This window comes from Lepidochelys kempii, chromosome 22 (genome assembly GCF_965140265.1).
Source record: "Lepidochelys kempii isolate rLepKem1 chromosome 22, rLepKem1.hap2, whole genome shotgun sequence".
Classification (NCBI taxonomy): domain Eukaryota; kingdom Metazoa; phylum Chordata; order Testudines; family Cheloniidae; genus Lepidochelys; species Lepidochelys kempii.
Genome location: NC_133277.1, coordinates 18223100 through 18240690, shown reverse-complemented (window position 1 = coordinate 18240690; position 17591 = coordinate 18223100). Strand labels below are relative to the sequence as shown.

The following is a 17591-nucleotide window of genomic DNA, read 5'->3' as shown; positions in this document are numbered from 1 at the left end:
ATCCCTTTGTGCAAATTGATGGGGAGGAGTCTGGGGAGGCTATGTCACACCTGGTACCAGGGCCCGGAGCTGGTCTCCTTCCCTCTGTTCCACTCGCCCTGCTCCGTGTTGCTCCCCTGGGATGCACAGGCTCCTGCTCGGGGCTGTGGGACTGGGAGGCGTTCAGGGAACACCCTCCTCATGTGGGTGACTGAAGGGGTTTCCTTGGCCTTTGCTTTCATGCCTCTGAATGCCTGTCTACCCCATGCCCGGCACCTTGGGGTCAAGCTGGACCAATACTTGGCACTGTCGGGCATGGGGACGGGTTCACTGGGCTGGACTCTTCCTTCCACATCAGCGCTGGACCCAACGCCCCAAAGGAGTTACAGGGTGGGGGTGGCTGGGGGCGATTCCCAGGGAGGGACCTTTCCCGGGGTGCCTGGATTCCTAGAACTGTCCTCAAGGGGGAATTCCCTGTGCAGGAGCAGGGCAGAGCAGGCTCTGAGCTGTATGACCCTGGTCTGATCCAGCCAGCCATTCCCTGGGCTCTGGGTTGAGCCCCTGGAGGTTGGCTGCACCGTGCCTGGCACCCACCAGGGTGTCCTGCCCGAGTAATGCGGAGCCCTTGGTGCAGAGCTGGCTCTCCCGCCCTGCCCCAGAGGGAAGCGGATACATCCGCAGTGCCCAGCCGTGCTGCTGAGTGGGCAAGTTCCTGCAAGGTAATGGGAGTTGGGTGTCCTGCCGCAGCAACCACTGAGCTGATTGCAGGCAGCCACGGCGGGAGAGAGGCTGGAGAGCTGAGGTCTGAGGCTTCCCTGGGAATAGTGGCAGCAAGGTCCCGTTCCCAGCTGGCTTTGGCATGTGGCATGGACAGAGGAAATCTGAGCACTGCTGCTCTCCCCGCCCTGTGAATGAATGCAAACATTAAAAGCTAAGGCGCTAACAGCCCAAAGAGTACCAGAGACCAGGCCATGGCAGGGGCTGGCTTCCTCACTGTGCCAGGCAGGGGTGGGGGCTGGGTGCCCCACTGTGCCAGGGGCTGGGTGCCCCGCTGTGCCAGGCTGTGGCAGGGGCTGGGAGCCCCACTATGCCAGGCAGGGGTGGGGGCTCGGTGCCCTGCGGTACCAGGCTGTGGCAGGGGCTGGGAGCCCCACTGTGCCAGGCAGGGGTGGGGGCTCGGTGCCCTGCTGTGCCAGGAAGTGATGGGGGCTGGGTGCCCCACTGTACCAGGCAGGGGTGGGGGCTGGGAGCCCCGCTGTGCCAGGCAGGGGTGGGGGCTGGGAGCCCCGCTGTGCCAGGCAGGGGTGGGGGCTGGGTGCCCCGCTGTGCCAGGGGCTGGGTGCCCCGCTGTGCCAGGCTGTGGCAGGGGCTGGGAGCCCCACTATGCCAGGCAGGGGTGGGGGCTCGGTGCCCTGTGGTACCAGGCTGTGGCAGGGGCTGGGAGCCCCACTGTGCCAGGCAGGGGAGGGGGCTGGGTGCACTGCTGTGCCAGGAAGTGATGGGGGCTGGGTGCCCCACTGTGCCAGGAAGTGATGGGGGCTGGGTGCCCCACTGTACCAGGCAGGGGTGGGGGCTGGGAGCCCCGCTGTGCCAGGCAGGGGTGGGGGCTCGGTGCCCTGCGGTACCAGGCTGTGGCAGGGGCTGGGAGCCCCGCTGTGCCAGGAAGTGAGGGGGGCTGGGAGCCCCGCTGTGCCAGGCAGGGGTGGGGGCTCGGTGCCCTGCGGTACCAGGCTGTGGCAGGGGCTGGGAGCCCCACTGTGCCAGGAAGTGAGGGGGGCTGGGAGCCCCGCTGTGCCAGGCAGGGGTGGGGGCTGGGAGCCCCGCTGTGCCAGGCAGGGGTGGGGGCTCGGTGCCCTGCGGTACCAGGCTGTGGCAGGGGCTGGGAGCCCCGCTGTGCCAGGCAGGGGTGGGGGCTGGGTGCACTGCTGTTTGCTGCTCCGAAGTAACGTGCCCCTGCTCTCCTTCCCCAGCTGAACATTCTGGTGGACACGGGGAGCAGTAACTTTGCCGTGGGGGCAGCACCTCACTCCTTCCTGCGGAGGTACTACCAGCGACAGCTGTGAGTATGGCCGGGGTGCTGTGGGCTGGCGGGGGCAGAGCACGGCGCTGCACTGGGGAAGCCCAGTCACCCGCCTGGTGGCTCAGCCATGGGAGTCTCGTCCGTCATGGGGCACCCACTGCCCTGGCCCCGGAAAGCGACTCCCAGGGGACCCCCACTTTGCTCTTTCCCATCTTGGGGAGGGGACCCTGCTCTGAGCCAGCATCCCCAGCTGGCAGTGCCGGGGGGCTCCCTGCTGGGCCCAGAGCCCTGGACAGAGCTAGATGCTGAGGGGTCTGTGTTCCCTGAGCTGCGCTGCTGTGAGGGGAGGTCCTGGCCACAGCAGCCCAAGCAGAGAGCGCGGTACCCCTCTCCACCCGCTCCACCCCCAACCTGCCCTCCCTCCATGCGGCCCCATCTGCTGCCCTGGGCTCCACTTCTCACAGAATCACGCCCTGAGCTGACAGCAGCCATCGCCCTCAGACTACAGCCCCCAGGAACACTCCCTCCCTGTGCCCACAGGTCGGGTCGGTCAGTCATCCCACTTTGGAGAGGGCACCTTTCACCGCCTGGGGCCCAGGGGGCTCTCGTGGGGCCGGCTCACTCTGGCATGGAACCCACTGGGGGCTGTCTGGGCTCCCCCCGGGGCAGGGTGGCGGTTCTGTGCTCAGCCCCAGGAGCTGCATGAGGCAAGGCTGCCCCTCGGCCCCTGGCTAGCACTCGCAGAGCCCTGGCTGTCCCCCTCCAGGGAGAGGAACTATGGGCAGGAAAGGAGCCGGCGCATGAGGCTGGGGCAGGGGTGCTGGCAGCAATGGCCAGGTTTATTCGCTGGGCCTGGCCCAGGGCCCCCAGCGTGCTCCCATGGAATAATGAGATGAACCATCGGTTCAGACAGCACGAACAGAGTGAGCTCCAGCTCCGGGGCCGGCCTCAGGGGTCACCGGCCTGCATGCACCAGGCGCCAATGCCCAGTGTAAACGTGCAGTGAGCCCATCCAGATTTCCAGCCGGGTGACTGACAGGAGTCTGGCCGCCTGCCTGGAACACTGTTTATCGCTGTTCTCTGATGTCAGACCCCCTCCTCCGTCTGCCGCTGCTCGTCCCCCTCCACCCACCGCCGCAGTCCGTTGGTGTCATTGTTTGCAGACCCTCGGGGTCCCAGCTAGCAGCAGGACCCCGGTCCTGGGCACTGCACACGCTCCTCGTGAAGGCGTCCCGGCTCAGGCAGCCAGTGCTCTAGCTAGACCAGGAAGAGGGCGGCCCAAGGGACGTGTCTGCCCTCACCTTGCAGACGGGGAGCAGAGCCCAGGGGTGGGCGTGAAGGGAGGCAGTGGCAAAGGTGGGAGCTGAGCCGCAGTCTGGTGCATCGGCCCCCGGCCTTCCTGGAGCCGGCTCTGAGCGTGTATAGCCGTGTCGCTCAGTGCCCCTCTCTCCCCAGATGCACCCCTCTGCTGCAGTCTGGAGCAACACACAGCCCCTGGACGTGGGGCACCACCCTTGAGACTGCCTCTGGGAGAGCATCTGGGGTCCTTGTTGCTGAGCCTAGGAATCGCTCCCCAGGCCAGCCGCATGGCTAGCTCCTGTGAGCTCCATCGCTGGGATGCCCCAGGCAGCTGCCGGCCTGGTGGGGAACCGGAGGGGGCCTGTACAGGCCTCTCCCTGGCAGGCGGGGGCAGAGCAGCCCCCTCTTGTGTACTGTATGTGCCGGGGCCCCGGCTCTGGCCCTCGAATCCCAAGGCTGGCAGTGCCAGGCATGGCGCCGGCCCGGGCTCAGGGCCAACACGGCCAGGTGCTGGTCAGCCTCCGTGATGGCAGCGTATGCGCTGGGGCGGGGCTTAATGGCCCCTTTCTGTGCCGAGCGGGGCAGAGGAGATCCTCCCCCACCCCGCCTCTCCTGCCACATTACAACACTGCCCGGCCTCCTGGCCAGTGGGCACAATGTCTGGGCTTGTGCCTTGCCCGCCCCTTGGCTGGGCCCATTGTGCTCCCCTGGCCCTGGCCCAAGTGTCTGAGGAGGGGGAGCTCCCCCACGCCCTAGAATCAGCCCCACGGCTCCGAGTGCCCTGCGCATGGACAGCTACAATCCGGTCCCTCTGCGGGGACCGCGCCAAGGAGCATTTGGAGCTGCTAGCAGGCTCCATCTTGATGGGCCCCAGGCCTCAGGGTGGGGCCAGCAGCAGATGGGGCCTATGGGGATGCTGCAGCTCAGTCTAGCCTGGGCACCTCTGGTGTCCTGGGGAGGGAGAGAGGGGGTCATAGTCCAGCTGTGGAGATGCAGGTGGGCTGGGGGCCCATTGTGTGTGTGTGTGTGGGGGGGGGTGTTCCTGGTACCTGCTCGTACGCACACCCCGAGGGACGCAGAGTCACAAACGCACCGACATGCAGGCCAGTTCCCACACACACATCCAGATTCACTAGCGTGTAGCCCATATGATGGCTGCTCGCACACACACACATACATGTGAGTTCACAGTCCCTCCACTCGCAGACACACATGGAGATCTGCACATTCACCGGTTCTCAGCTCCACAGTCCTGGGGGTTCACTGGCCCTGCCCAAACTGCCGTCCCCCGCCAGGTCCCTGCCCACTCCCCCCACTCCCACCCTTCCCCAGCTCCTCCCATGCTCTGGTACAACTAGCCTGACGGCTTTGCTCTTGTCTTCGGCATTCGTTGCAGGTCCAGCACCTACCGGGACTTGCGGAAAGGGGTCTACGTGCCATACACCCAGGGCAAATGGGAAGGGGAACTGGGGACGGACCTGGTCACCATCCCCCACGGCCCGAATGTCACAGTCCGCGCCAACATCGCTGCCATCACAGAGTCAGACAAATTCTTCATCAACGGGTCAAACTGGGAAGGGATTCTGGGGCTGGCCTATGCAGAAATCGCCCGGGTGAGCGTGGCACCGCCGGTCTGGATGGGGTTCAGCACCACAAGACCTAGGAGGGGCCAGGCAGCTACTGCGTATGGGTGCACATCCACCACCTCAAACTCTGCCCCACAGCCACTGGCTCTGTTAATTCTCCCCAAACCCAGCTCCTCGGCACCCGGCTCAGTCACTGGACCCCAAACCCAGGCCCTCGGCCACCATCTCTGTCACTGCACCCCAAACCCGGCCCCTCAGCCCCCGGCTCTGTCATTGCACCCCATACCCAGCCCCTCAGCCCCCGGTTCAGTCACTGCACCCCAAACCCGGCCCCTCGGCCCCCGGCTCAGTCACTGCACCCCAAACCCAGGCCCTCGGCCACCATCTCTGTCACTGCACCCCAAACCCGGCCCCTCGGCCCCCGGCTCTGTCACTGCACCCCATACCCAGCCCCTCAGCCCCTCGGCCCCCGGTTCAGTCACTGCACCCCAAACCCGGCCCCTCGGCCCCCGGCTTAGTCACTGCACCCCAAACCCGGCCCCTCGGCCCCCGGCTCAGTCACTGCACCCCAAACCCGGCCCCTCGGCCACCAGCTCTGTCACTGCACCCCAAACCCGGCCCCTCGGCCCCCGGCTCAGTCACTGCACCCCAAACCCGGCCCCTTGGCCCCCGGCTCAGTCACTACACCCCAAACCCGGCCCCTCAGCCCCCGGCTCAGTCACTGCACCCCATACCCAGCCCCTCAGCCCCCGGCTCAGTCACTGGACCCCAAACCCAGGCCCTCGGCCACCATCTCTGTCACTGCACCCCAAACCCGGCCCCTCGGCCCCCGGCTCTGTCACTGCACCCCATACCCAGCCCCTCAGCCCCTCGGCCCCCGGTTCAGTCACTGCACCCCAAACCCGGCCCCTCGGCCCCCGGCTCAGTCACTGCACCCCAAACCCGGCCCTTCGGCCCCCGGCTCAGTCACTACACCCCAAACCCGGCCCCTCAGCCCCCGGCTCAGTCACTGCACCCCATACCCAGCCCCTCAGCCCCCGGTTCAGTCACTGCACCCCAAACCCGGCCCCTCGGCCCCCGGCTCAGTCACTGCACCCCAAACCCGGCCCCTCGGCCCCCGGCTCTGTCACTGCACCCCATACCCAGCCCCTCGGCCCTCGGCTCAGTCACTGCACCCCAAACCCGGCCCCTCGGCCCCCGGCTCTGTCACTGCACCCCATACCCAGCCCCTCAGCCCCCGGTTCAGTCACTGCACCCCAAACCCGGCCCCTCGGCCCCCGGCTCAGTCACTGCACCCCAAACCCGGCCCCTCGGCCCCCGGCTCAGTCACTACACCCCAAACCCGGCCCCTCAGCCCCCGGCTCTGTCACTGCACCCCATACCCAGCCCCTCGGCCCTCGGCTCAGTCACTGCACCCCATACCCAGCCCCTCGGCCCCCGGTTCAGTCACTGCACCCCAAACCCGGCTCCTCGGCACCCGGCTCAGTCACTGGACCCCAAACCCGGCCCCTCGGCCCCCGGCTCAGTCACTACACCCCAAACCCAGCCCCTCGGCCACCAGCTCTGTCACTGCACCCCAAACCCGGCCCCTCAGCCCCCGGCTCTGTCACTGCACCCCATACCCAGCCCCTCAGCCCCTCGGCCCCCGGTTCAGTCACTGCACCCCAAACCCGGCCCCTCGGCCCCCGGCTCAGTCACTGCACCCCAAACCCGGCCCCTCGGCCCCCGGCTCAGTCACTACACCCCAAACCCAGCCCCTCGGCCACCAGCTCTGTCACTGCACCCCAAACCCGGCCCCTCAGCCCCCGGCTCTGTCACTACACCCCAAACCCGGTCCCTCAGCCCCCGGCTCTGTCACTGCACCCCATACCCAGCCCCTCAGCCCCTCGGCCCTCGGCTCAGTCACTGCACCCCAAACCCAGCCCCTCGGCCCCCGGCTCAGTCACTGCACCGAAACCCAGTCCTGTGTCCCTCAGCTACCAGCTCTGTCATTGCACCACAAACCCAGTCCTCCAAAAAGGAGAGCAATAACACGCTGCCTTTCTCCAGTCCTCCCACAAGGCAGCCACCTAGTGCTGCCCCCATCTTACAGAAGGGGAAACTGAGGCACCGAGAGCGGCTGCAGTTTGCCCGAGGCTGTAGCAGCGATGGGACCAGAACCCCTGTGTCCTGCCCCTGAGGCCTGGCTGTAACAGTGACCCAGGACTCGCTGCTCTAGAGATGGGGAATGAGGCTATTCCAGACGGTCGATATTTCCTGGCTGCCATCAGCCAGACCTAAATTCCCGGCTTCAGCCCTCACGGCTGCTCCTTGCCCTGCCTGCGGCACGCCTTGCTGAAGCAGGCCAATCCCCTCTCCTCTTAGCTCTGCTGTCACCTCCCGCCAGCCCCTGTGGGAGCTGGCTCCGGCTTTCAGAACGGTGTCAGCCACCTGGAGCCCGACACCAGGTCTCTCTGTAGCAAGTGCAGGGGAATGGAGCCAGGGCTCCGCGGGGTCCCCGAGGAGCGTCCCAGGCTGCCCGTCTCCCGGGTGCTCACAGCTCTGCGGTTCTGTCTCCCCCATCAGCCTGACGACACCCTGGAGCCCTTCTTCAACTCGCTGGTGAAGCAGACCCGGGTGCCCAACATCTTCTCCCTGCAGCTCTGCGGGGCCGGCTTCTCTCCCAACGAGTCCGAGGCCCTGGCGTCAGTTGGGGGCAGCATGGTGAGTGCACACTCTCAGCTCGGCGCTGGGACCCTGGGCTCGGAGCGGTGCCAGACGCCGGCCACAGCAGTGCCAGGCGGTCGCGAGGCAGAGAGTGCCCCCACCCATTACTGGGAGGGGCCCCTCGGGGCTGGTTCCAGAGTCAGTGTTCTCGCTGGTTCCCCATCTCCTTTTCCGCAAGCCCCTGTGGGCCCTGCTCCCGGGACTGATGGCGGCTCACACCTCTCTCCCGGCTGCAGATCATCGGGGGCGTGGACCACTCCCTCCACATTGGCAGCATCTGGTACACGCCCATCCGCAAGGAGTGGTACTATGAGGTCATCATCGTTAAGATGGAGATCAATGGGCAAGACCTGAAGATGGACTGCAAGGAGGTGATGGGGGTGGCGAGGGGCTGCACGAGCGAGGGCCACATACCTCTGGGGGGCACCGAGAGAGAAATGGCAGGGACTGTTCCCCTGCCCCCGGCACACCCTGACTCTCAGGCCTTCCGTGGCACTGACGGGGCCAACGTATTGCCACAGCAGGGATGGAGGCCAGGGAGGCTGGGCTTAGAGCTCGCACACTACGTGGGTCTGGCTCCCTGCAGACCTGTGGGGCGCATGGGGGGTGCCAGCACCCCCTGGCCCTACACACTGAGGCCCATTGTGCCCAGGAGAGGGGGGAGGCGGGAGGCAGCACAGGGGCCCCCCACCCAGAGCAGTACGATGCGGACAGTGAACGGGGTGAGCTGTTTGTGTGCAGGTCCGTTCCTCGTCCAGAGCAGGGAGATAAATGCTTCTCCAGGTGCATGCGCCGGCCCCACTTCCGGCACACATGCCTGGCCCTGGATTAGTACATGTGACAAATCCCCTGTGCCCATGCACTGCCGAGGAGCTGCCCGCTGAGCTCTGCAGCCAGACGTGCGCCGTACTTTGCCTCCCCGGCTGCCTTTGGCAGTCTCCATGTAGCCACCGAAGTTCTGCTGGGATTGTCAGTGATGCCAGGGGAGTCACGGGAGAGCTGGCGGCTTGGCAGCGGGAGGCGACCTGCTCAGCTGGAATCAGCCCAAGCCCTGGGCTTTGACCCTGCGTCCCTCAGGAACAGTTGCTGAAGCCTGATGGCAGCCTCCTGGCTTAAGGTGGGAGCAGGGCGGGTGCTGCCTTGGGGGGGCCCATGGAGAAGGAGAGAAGCAGGGGCTGGTGTTTCATTCGCCATGTCGCCCCCACAGTATAATTACGACAAGAGCATTGTGGACAGCGGGACCACCAACCTCCGGCTGCCAAAGAAGGTGTTTGAGGCTGCAGTGAAATCCATCAAAATGGTGTCTTCGGTCAGTATCGCTCTCTGACAAACCCAATCCCCTCCCTTCCCCAGCCGGATCCCTGGTGAATGCCGAGGGCCCCAGAGACCAAGCCATTGTGACCCGGCACTAACAGAGCGCTTAGCAGACTGTATTCCGGGATCACTTTGCCCACCACTGAAAGGCAGCCCCCTCTGGGGTAAAAGGTGGCAGCTGGCTAGGACAGGAAGAATGCTGTTTCCGTTTGAAACTGCAAGGAAACTTCGGAAGGTGAGACACTTACAATGTGAGCTGACACGCGGCTCAGGCGCTGTGGGCAAGCAGCCCTGCCCTTGTGGAGAGCGCCATGACGCCTGCACAGAGCACAGACTGACAGGGCCTTCCTTTCATGTCCCAGCTAAAAGAGTCTCTAGCATGGCAACACCCCACCCCCGTCATCAGCTCCGCCCTGGAGGGAAGGGTCCCCGCACTGACACCCAGCCCCTGCAGCAGTCCTGCACTGACAGTCTAGCCCTGCGTCACTGAACACCAACACGATCTCACCGTCTCTCTCCTTCCCCACGGGGCAGACGGAGAAGTTCCCGGATGGCTTCTGGCTGGGGGAACAGCTGGTTTGCTGGCAAGTCGGCACTACCCCCTGGCATATCTTCCCAGTCATATCACTCTACCTGATGGGCGAGGCGACAAACCAGTCCTTCCGGATCACCATCTTACCCCAGGTGGGTCCCCGGAGGGGCAAGGCAGGGCGCTCACGGGTAGCACTCGGATAGGGTGTGAGCAGGAAGGAGCCACATAGCTTACTCCCTGGGGGTCTGCAGGAGCAGCAGCCCTTGGACATGGGCCAGCACCAGATGTCCTGGATTTTAATTGGGAGGTGAGGGGCTGACAACTCAGAGTTGGCCCCCCTCTCTCTAATGGGCTAAGCCAGAACTTGGGAGCCCAGCACCCCAAACATTTTTTGGGGGGGGGCAATTTGAAATACAGCTCATGTGGGCCCCTCTCCAACACCAGCCCTGCTGGCCTGGGCATTGTCGAGTGAAGGGGGCTGCCTTGGACTCAGAATGGTAAAGCCCCCGGCCCAGGAACAAGTCCCCGGCCAGTGAGCTGGGGCTACAGGGAGCTGGCTGCTCCTCTCAGAACACAGCTGGAGGCTGGAGCTCTCTGCTCCCCGCCCCCAGGGGCTCTGATAACACCCACCCCCGGTCTCCTTCCAGCAATACCTGCGCCCTGTGGAGGACGTGGCCACATCCCAGGACGACTGCTACAAGTTCGCCATCTCCCAGTCCTCCACAGGCACCGTCATGGGCGCTGTCATCATGGAAGGCTTCTACGTGGTCTTCGACCGCGCCCGCAAGCGGATCGGCTTTGCCGTCAGCACCTGCCACGGTGAGGGGAGGGGCGTGCAGCGCAGGGGAAGAGCCAGGGGCTGGCAGGGCATTCGGGGGCGGGTGGTAACGTCTCCACAGGCCTGAGATCGGGAGTCCTGCAAGCAGGGGGATGGCTGCAGGAGAGGGGGAGGCGGCAGCACCCCCTGGGTCACCCAGCTTCCCCTCTCCTGGTTGCAGGAAGGAAGGGGGCGGTGCTGGTCCCTGTGGGGCAGACGCATGTGCCCAGCTGAGCCGTGGGTCCATGTGGTTAGAGGGGGCAGGGGACAAGAACAATTATTGCTCACAGTTGGTGCAGCCCATGGAGCTCTGCAGCCTGGCCCACAGCTGCCCTCATCCTTTGTTTGGCAGCTCCGGGGCCGCCCCAGGCCAGGGACAAGCTGGGGGCTCGCAGGGGCCCACTCATGCCACTCCGACGCGGCTTCTGAACAGTCAGGCCTGTGCATATAGGGTAGCTCTGGTCTCCCTCCTGGTGCCCAGGGCAGCTAAAGTGACAGCACTTCCCCCTGCTGAGCAAAGTGTAGCCACGGCCCCCACCTGGCCATCGCTGGTGCACTGAACGGGGGGTCCCATCCGCAGGGCACGACGAGTTCCGGACGGCGGCGGTGGAGGGGCCCTACGTGCACCCCAACATGGAGGACTGCGGCTACAACATCCCGCAGACAGACGAGTCCACCCTGATGACCATCGCCTACGTCATGGCAGCCATCTGCGCCCTCTTCATGCTGCCGCTGTGCCTCATGGTCTTCCAGGGGCGCTGCTTCCGCTGCCTGCGGCGGGACCACGGTGACTTCGCCGATGACATATCCTTGCTCAAGTGACGCCTGCTCTGCTGGCGCGAGGGAGCAGCCGGCGCGGGGAAGGCAGGGAGGGAGAGCATGAGCTGAGCTCACCAGCACAGGCTCCTCTGCCCACAGAGTTCGGCTGGGGCTGGAAACAGCACCAGCCATTGCCCCAGGCCAGAGCCGGGTCTGTTCTTCCCCTGCCCCCTCCAGCGGCTCAGCCAACACTGCCTGGAGCTGTTGGCTCTGCCCTGGGAGCGCTGCAGGGGTTCTCAGCAGCAGGCCAGGACGCTGGGCCTGTCGGCAGGTTTATACGATCACCGTAGAGTACATTGAAGCTTGCTCGCTGTTTAACTTCCCTCCGTGTGTGGCAGCCCCGGAGAGCCTGGGAATCAAACCCCTTTGCTCTCTGGCCAACGTGGACTCGCTCCCTCTCCCTGTTCGGGATACAGCCTCGCCAAACCACAGCCCTTGTGCTCCAGGATACGCCGAGGCCACACTCTATGCCTGGGCTCTGACTCACGTTTGAGCCCAAGCCCCTCTTCCGTCCACACACAAACCCATCTGACTCGGGTCAGCCAGCACTCAGGACCCTGCCGGGGATAGGTCTGAGCCCTACAGTGGCTCGGGTCCAAGCCCTGTTACACTGCAGTGTGGACACAGCTCAGACCCGAGTCGGACGGTCTGTGTTGTTCAGCATGGACCCGGGAGCACGGCAGGGAGAGCCGGGTGCAGCAGCTGTCAGCCCAGGTTTCCAGTGCAGCCTGGAAACACCAGATGCACAGCCCAGGTCCACCAGACCCGAGTTTCAATGGAGCGTAGACACACACCCAGAGTCCGTAGGGGAATCAGCCCAGGTCTGAGCATTGCTTGTTAGCCGCTGCTGCTGCAAAGCCAGCAGAGGGAGCCCAAAACATTGTTTTTGTGTAGGGCCTACATAAACCGTGGTCATTACATCTTAACAGTTTGGGTTTTCAAAAATTATGAACAGTTGTAGATTCTAAAATAGCCATTTAAAATCCAGGGGATATTCCTCCCCAGGCAGCCACTAATTTATGATGCCAACAGGTCATGATTTAGGCCTCCTCTCCCAGGAGGTGCCCCTTTCAAATCTCCAAGCTGGAAAGACCTACCCAACAGCACCTTCACTCCCGCATCGGGAGGGACTGGGCCTCTCAGCTAGAGCCCAGGAGCTGCGGTGAGCCTGGCCTCTAGCAGCGAGTCAGCCTAACAACCCAGCTCCCCTTTTCCCTGGCGGGCACTGCCGGGACAGACACACAGTGGAATTCAGGAGGGTCCATGCTGTCCAGTGCGGTGTGTGCGTGTCACTGTCCTGTTTGCTGCAGCCCCCTTCTCCCCACCCCACCCACCCTCATCTGGTCCCCGTGGGATGCCTACATGAGCTGGACTCAACCCCTTGCATCTCAAGGGCCCTGGGCCGTGGTGAAGCGGGAGCAGAGAGAACGGATCTTCCCCCAACTGGCTCCTGCATCTCTTCCGCGCCTCACTCTCCTGGCTCTGGGGGCCCCACTCGGGCCAGCCCCCTCCTCACAGGGGGGTTGAAGGCTGTGGTGTGCAGCCAGTGCTTAATTGGTAATGAAAGAGGTGCTGAGGCTCAAGCCATTTTTCAACTTTCAGAACTGACACAACAAACCCTGAACTGCCGAGCCTCACTCTGCTGGGGCTCAGCCCTGGCAAGCCCCGGCACAAATTAGGCACTGTTGTACAGGAAGCAGGACAGCCGTCCCAGCAGTGAGTGCCGGGGTCTGCTGGTGGGCCGAGGAGCTTTCTCTCCAGGCCAGCTGTCCGTGCCTGGGCTGGAGACGGGCGGCTCGCTGCGGGCTGGAGGAGTGAAGTCCGGGCGCCTCAGGCTGCTGGGGGGGGTCTCTGCTCCAGGGCTTTCAGCTTAGACCAGTCGACGTAGGGGTAGGTCGCTGCCCCATCCTGCAGCTCGCAGGGAACAGCTGCTTTGCTGCACTCCCCAGGAGAAGGGTCGCTAAGGGGGCAGCTCTGGCAGCCCCTGCTGGCAGGACCGGCTCTAGGCGCCAGCAAAGCGGGCACGTGCGGGGGGCGGCACATTCCGGGGGCGGGTTCCGGCCGTCCTTTTCATTCGGGGCAGGGGCGCCCTCGGAGCCGCGCCACTTAGACGGGGCGAGGGCGCCGCGCCCCCGGCCGCAGCGGGAAGGGGAAGCCCCAGCCCCGGGATGCTGAGCGGCCAGGGCCCAGCCGCTCCCTGGGGAGGAGAGGGCGAGTCCTGCCAGGGAGCCGGGGCTGCGCCGCCTTGTGCCACCCCTTATCTGGGGGCTTCTCTGTGCGGCCGGGCGGGGGGCGGGGAAGCCCCTGCAGGTGCTGGGAGAAGGGGACATCCCTCCCCCTGCTTCCAGCACCACCTGCGAGCCCCAGCCCCACCTCAGCTTGGGGCGGCAAAAACCTGGAGCCGGTCTTGGCTGCTGGGGTCAGGGAAGGGATGGGGGAGGGGTACAATGTCCCTCCACTTTTCTGTCTCTTTGGCCCTGGGAAGTGGATTGGGGCAGAGCCCTCTGCCCTCCCGTGCAAAGACTGGGGGGAAAGGTGGGGGCAGGGCAAACCATCCATTCCCCTCATCTCTGCCTAGGCTGCAAATCATGGGAAAGGGCCTAACCTCCTCTGGCTCCCAGCTCTCCTGCCAAGCACGGCGCACAGAAGCTTTTGGCGGGCCTCGCCCTGCAGCACCAGGGGGAGAACCAGCAGCCTCTGCTGGGGCGGGGTGGAACCCAGCCCAAGGACAGGACCAGCAGCCCAGGAAGGTGTGGAAGCCACGAAACCAGACTGTTACCCGGCCTGCTTGGGAAAGCCCCTGGAAAGCCAGAGCGGAGTCCACTGGTCGCCTCCTCCAGGAGCCCCTCCACAGAAGGCGTGCAGCACAAGACAGGCTCGCCTCACACTGCACTGGTCACGAGGGGGAAACCCCTTCCCTGCGCGGGACTTAACCATCCAAGGTGATTCGCTCCTGGAATATCTGCCTCTGGCTGCAGTGGGGGAAGGCCCCAGCCCACCACACTAAATAGCTTATTTCAGGGGGTCAGCAACAGCCTCACCATCATCATTATTAGTGTGTTTGAAACACATGGTTTTACTTAATTTTCCTTGTTTATAATGGCAAAGGGCCAGGGATGTTGTGCTCGAGCAGAGGGCAGCGTGTGTACGTAGCAGGCTGTGCTGTATGTGAGTGTACCAATAATGAATGCTTCTTGCCTGTACAATATATACATATTTTTATATTTTTAATCTAGTGCTGAAAGCCCCTGGTTCATTGCAAACCCAGCCTCAGGGGGTTGGTGGGTTTTTAAGCTCCGTGTTTTGGTTGTGGGCAAAGGAGCCAGGCTGCAAGTCAGGGATGCTTAGCAGTGGTTTGTCTGACGGAAGCACTTTATGGATCGTTGGCAATCTGGCATTTGTTGTGATGGATGTATCTCTTGTAATATATCTGGCGAAGGTGATGGGGACACTGGGTTGTGGGGGGGTGAAATTAGATCACGCGCACAGCAGTGGTTCACAAGCCAAAACAATATATTGCTCAAGGCTGTTTTTGCTTCTGTCCCGTTTCTGTTCAAGTAGGTTTTCCTACTACATAAGAACCCCTCATCCTGAATCCCAGTGATCAAGGCCTGCACATTTTGCTTCAGTTCTGCTACTAATTGTTGCTTTAAAAAGCAACTTTGTTCCTTCCCAACCTGGGTTCTTTTCCTACTTAATCCTGCTGGTGACTCCTCCTGGGGAACTGGTAACACAGCTGTTCCTAGCCACAGCACAAGGTGATGTGTAGGCCTTCGTGGTGAGACTGAAAAGGACCAGAGCAGCCTGGGCAGGGGAAGGTGCTCAGCCAAGCACAAATACCTGAGCTTATAGTGAATGAGACTGCCAAGGAAACTAGCTGTTTGTAGGAACATGTGCCCAGCCTGGGAACTGCCTATTACAGAGCTTTGCTAATGCAGCTCCTTGGGGTTTAACATGCCACTAAATGGCCCAGCAAGATAAAGCTGAGCCATTCGGGAGGAATGCAGAACTGTTTCACTTTGCAGAGAGGCTTGGGAGGTGGGGGTTCAGATCCCAGGGGTACCTCACAAATGTATAGTAGCACCACACCCTGCTGTTCTGCAGCAGCTTCATCGTCAGGTGGAAGTGCAGGGGCAGCTGCAACTGTGTAGGAACCATTGACTCCTAAAGAGGGTAGAGAAAAACCTCTCTTCAGTGGAAACCTCTCACCTGCTAGCTGGGATCCAGAGATGCTGTGCTGATGGGAGCAGCATTACTGGAAACTTTCCATGCACGGTGCAAGAACCGTTCCAAGGGCAGCAAGACAGCGCAAGATGGAGGGCAGACTGCAGGGCTCTCCTCTCCCCCGACGGCAAGTAACTGACTATGAGCACTAGCCCCAGCTGATTCCAATATGTGACCCTAGCTCAATGGCTCGGACAACAGCAAATCTCCCTACCCTACTTTACTTTTCCTGGGATGATTGGAGAGGAGCTGCTGCCATGACCCCCAAGGGAAGGCTCAACAGGGCTCTGAAGAATTTCAAGGGGCAGCAGCAAGGAGCGTAGGCCCAAATTTGAGCCTTTGTGGAGGAGAAAAGAAAGCATAGGCAGGTACAAGAGGGACTCTGGCATGAAGTGTTTTCAGGAATTTTTGCTTTACACACTGATAAGAATCATCCTTGTTTAAAAATGTTAACGTTCCCCAGCAACACAGGCTGGCCTGGCCAGCATGGGAGAACTAACAGTATAAAAAGTGACGAGCAGGGGGCTGAGGCGGTCCGGTGGCCCTTCTATGTAAATATTCCTTAAAGAAAGCAGCAAGAAGTCCCTGGAGTGAGTCACTAGCGAAGGAGCCAGCACTGGGTAGCCAGAAACCTTACAAACAGGCCGGACCAAGTGAACTCTGGCTGTGGGTACAGCTGCAGCACCCTATCCCCTCTCACTCTATGAACCTACTTCGCTGTTGTTTGCAGTGTTGGTCCCAGGGTAGAGAGGCACGGGGGGGGGGGGGGGCGGGGAGTGAGGTAATGTCTTTTATTGGAACAACATCTGCTGGTGAGACAGACACAATTTCAAGCTTTTGGGCAGGTCAGCCCTGCAGAAGAGCTCCGTGTGGCTCCAAAACGTGTCCTCTCATCAGCAGAAGTTGGTTCAGTAGAAGATATTCCCTCACCACCCCCATCACTGCACCGCCCCCTCACCCCCGTGTCTCCCTACTTCACGAGACACAGAGGCTTTGCTTTTGCCAGCACCATCTGGTTCCCATAACTTGCTCCAGTCCTGCACTCAGGGAGCAACCCGACTCCAACCAAGGGGGAATTTATGCAACTGCAACCTCCACACCCCAGTGCCTGCCCAGAACACCTCCGGGACACCACTCAGTTTGGACCACTGCCTTTACATGTCCATGTGTGTGCAGAAATTCACTGATGGGCCAAACCCAGCCATGCTGCATGTAGGTGACACTTCCATTGACTTCAGTGGAGTTGCAGCTGCTTACACCAATGCTGACTTTGTCCCAAGGACTGTGCAGAATCTACAAAGTAGGGGCCAGATCCTGAGAGGTGCTGGGCACCATTAACTCCCATTGAAATCAGTAGCAATCACTCTGGTTATGCCAGCCCGATGTAGGAAGAAGTGCTCAGAAGGGTCAAGTTGGGTCTTGAAAGCTTTGTTATTCTGAGCTGCAGTGCAGCCAGCTTTATCACCTGAAGAACTCCCTTCCCATGGGCCCTGGGTTAGAGTAACAGGAGACTGTGAGGACCACACCATGCGTCCAACTCTCTGTCCAATTATTTGGGGAGCAGGACGAGGACTGGGGATAGTTACTCTTCGTGGCTAAATAGACGCCCATACTCTGTAACCCTAATGTCGATGTACGAATAATGAATGTTACACAGTAAATTATTACATTAAACAGAAAAGCCTTGTGTTCAAAGCCTGTTCATTGCCTGGGGGGCAACTCAGAGCGTGCAAGGAAGGAGATGGGGGAGGGTTGGGGCGGACTTTGAGCTGCTGAGGGCTCTTTAGGATTAGGGCGGGTAAGGGAAGTGCCTGACGTGAGTGGAGAACTCAATGAGATGCGCTGAAGTTGTTAGTGAGCACAGACGTCCCACTGGGTAAGGGTGTGGAGTTTGAGTTAGCAGTTCAGTATTCCCCTCATTGTATGTTCTCAACAGGTGGGGATGGCTCACAGGTCAGGCATGGGGTAGGGTGAGGGAAAACCACTGACGTATTACACTGCAACACGAATTCCACTAGCAGCTCATGTTTTTCTCATATGAATTCACAGGTTGAAATTATTTGCTTAATTTCTCCAGTGACTCCTGGGCTGCTGCTCAGTCCAGGTATTTAACAGTGCAGCAGCAGCAGGCAGAATAATGTAGTTCATTTCCATGCACACCTGGATGATCATTAACTCTCAGACTTTAGGACTAATATTTGAAGTTGCTGTTGCCAGCAATCCCCGTGAGTAGCGTAACTACAGAAAGCAAAGACTAGAGTGACTCAGCCAGGGTGAGTTTGTTCCAAGGTTTGA

The 17591-nt window shown here is 61.9% G+C and overlaps 1 protein-coding gene across 2 annotated transcripts in view; it reads left to right on the top strand.

Annotated features, from left to right (window-relative positions):
• Positions 1-16985, top strand: part of BACE1 (beta-secretase 1) — a 40574-nt gene extending 23589 nt beyond the window's left edge. The window contains exons 2-9 of one of the 2 annotated variants that reach the window (XM_073321068.1): positions 1950-2038; positions 4695-4911; positions 7450-7587; positions 7827-7961; positions 8798-8899; positions 9439-9588; positions 10084-10255; positions 10834-16985. In XM_073321068.1, the coding sequence (XP_073177169.1) occupies positions 1950-2038; positions 4695-4911; positions 7450-7587; positions 7827-7961; positions 8798-8899; positions 9439-9588; positions 10084-10255; positions 10834-11075 (1245 nt within the window). In that variant the 3' untranslated portion in view covers positions 11076-16985. Of the gene's footprint in view, positions 1-1949; positions 2039-4694; positions 7015-7449; positions 7588-7826; positions 7962-8797; positions 8900-9438; positions 9589-10083; positions 10256-10833 lie in introns of those variants that run through there. The other variant, XM_073321067.1, reaches the window with a different exon arrangement.
• Positions 16986-17591: the final 606 nt, after the last annotated feature.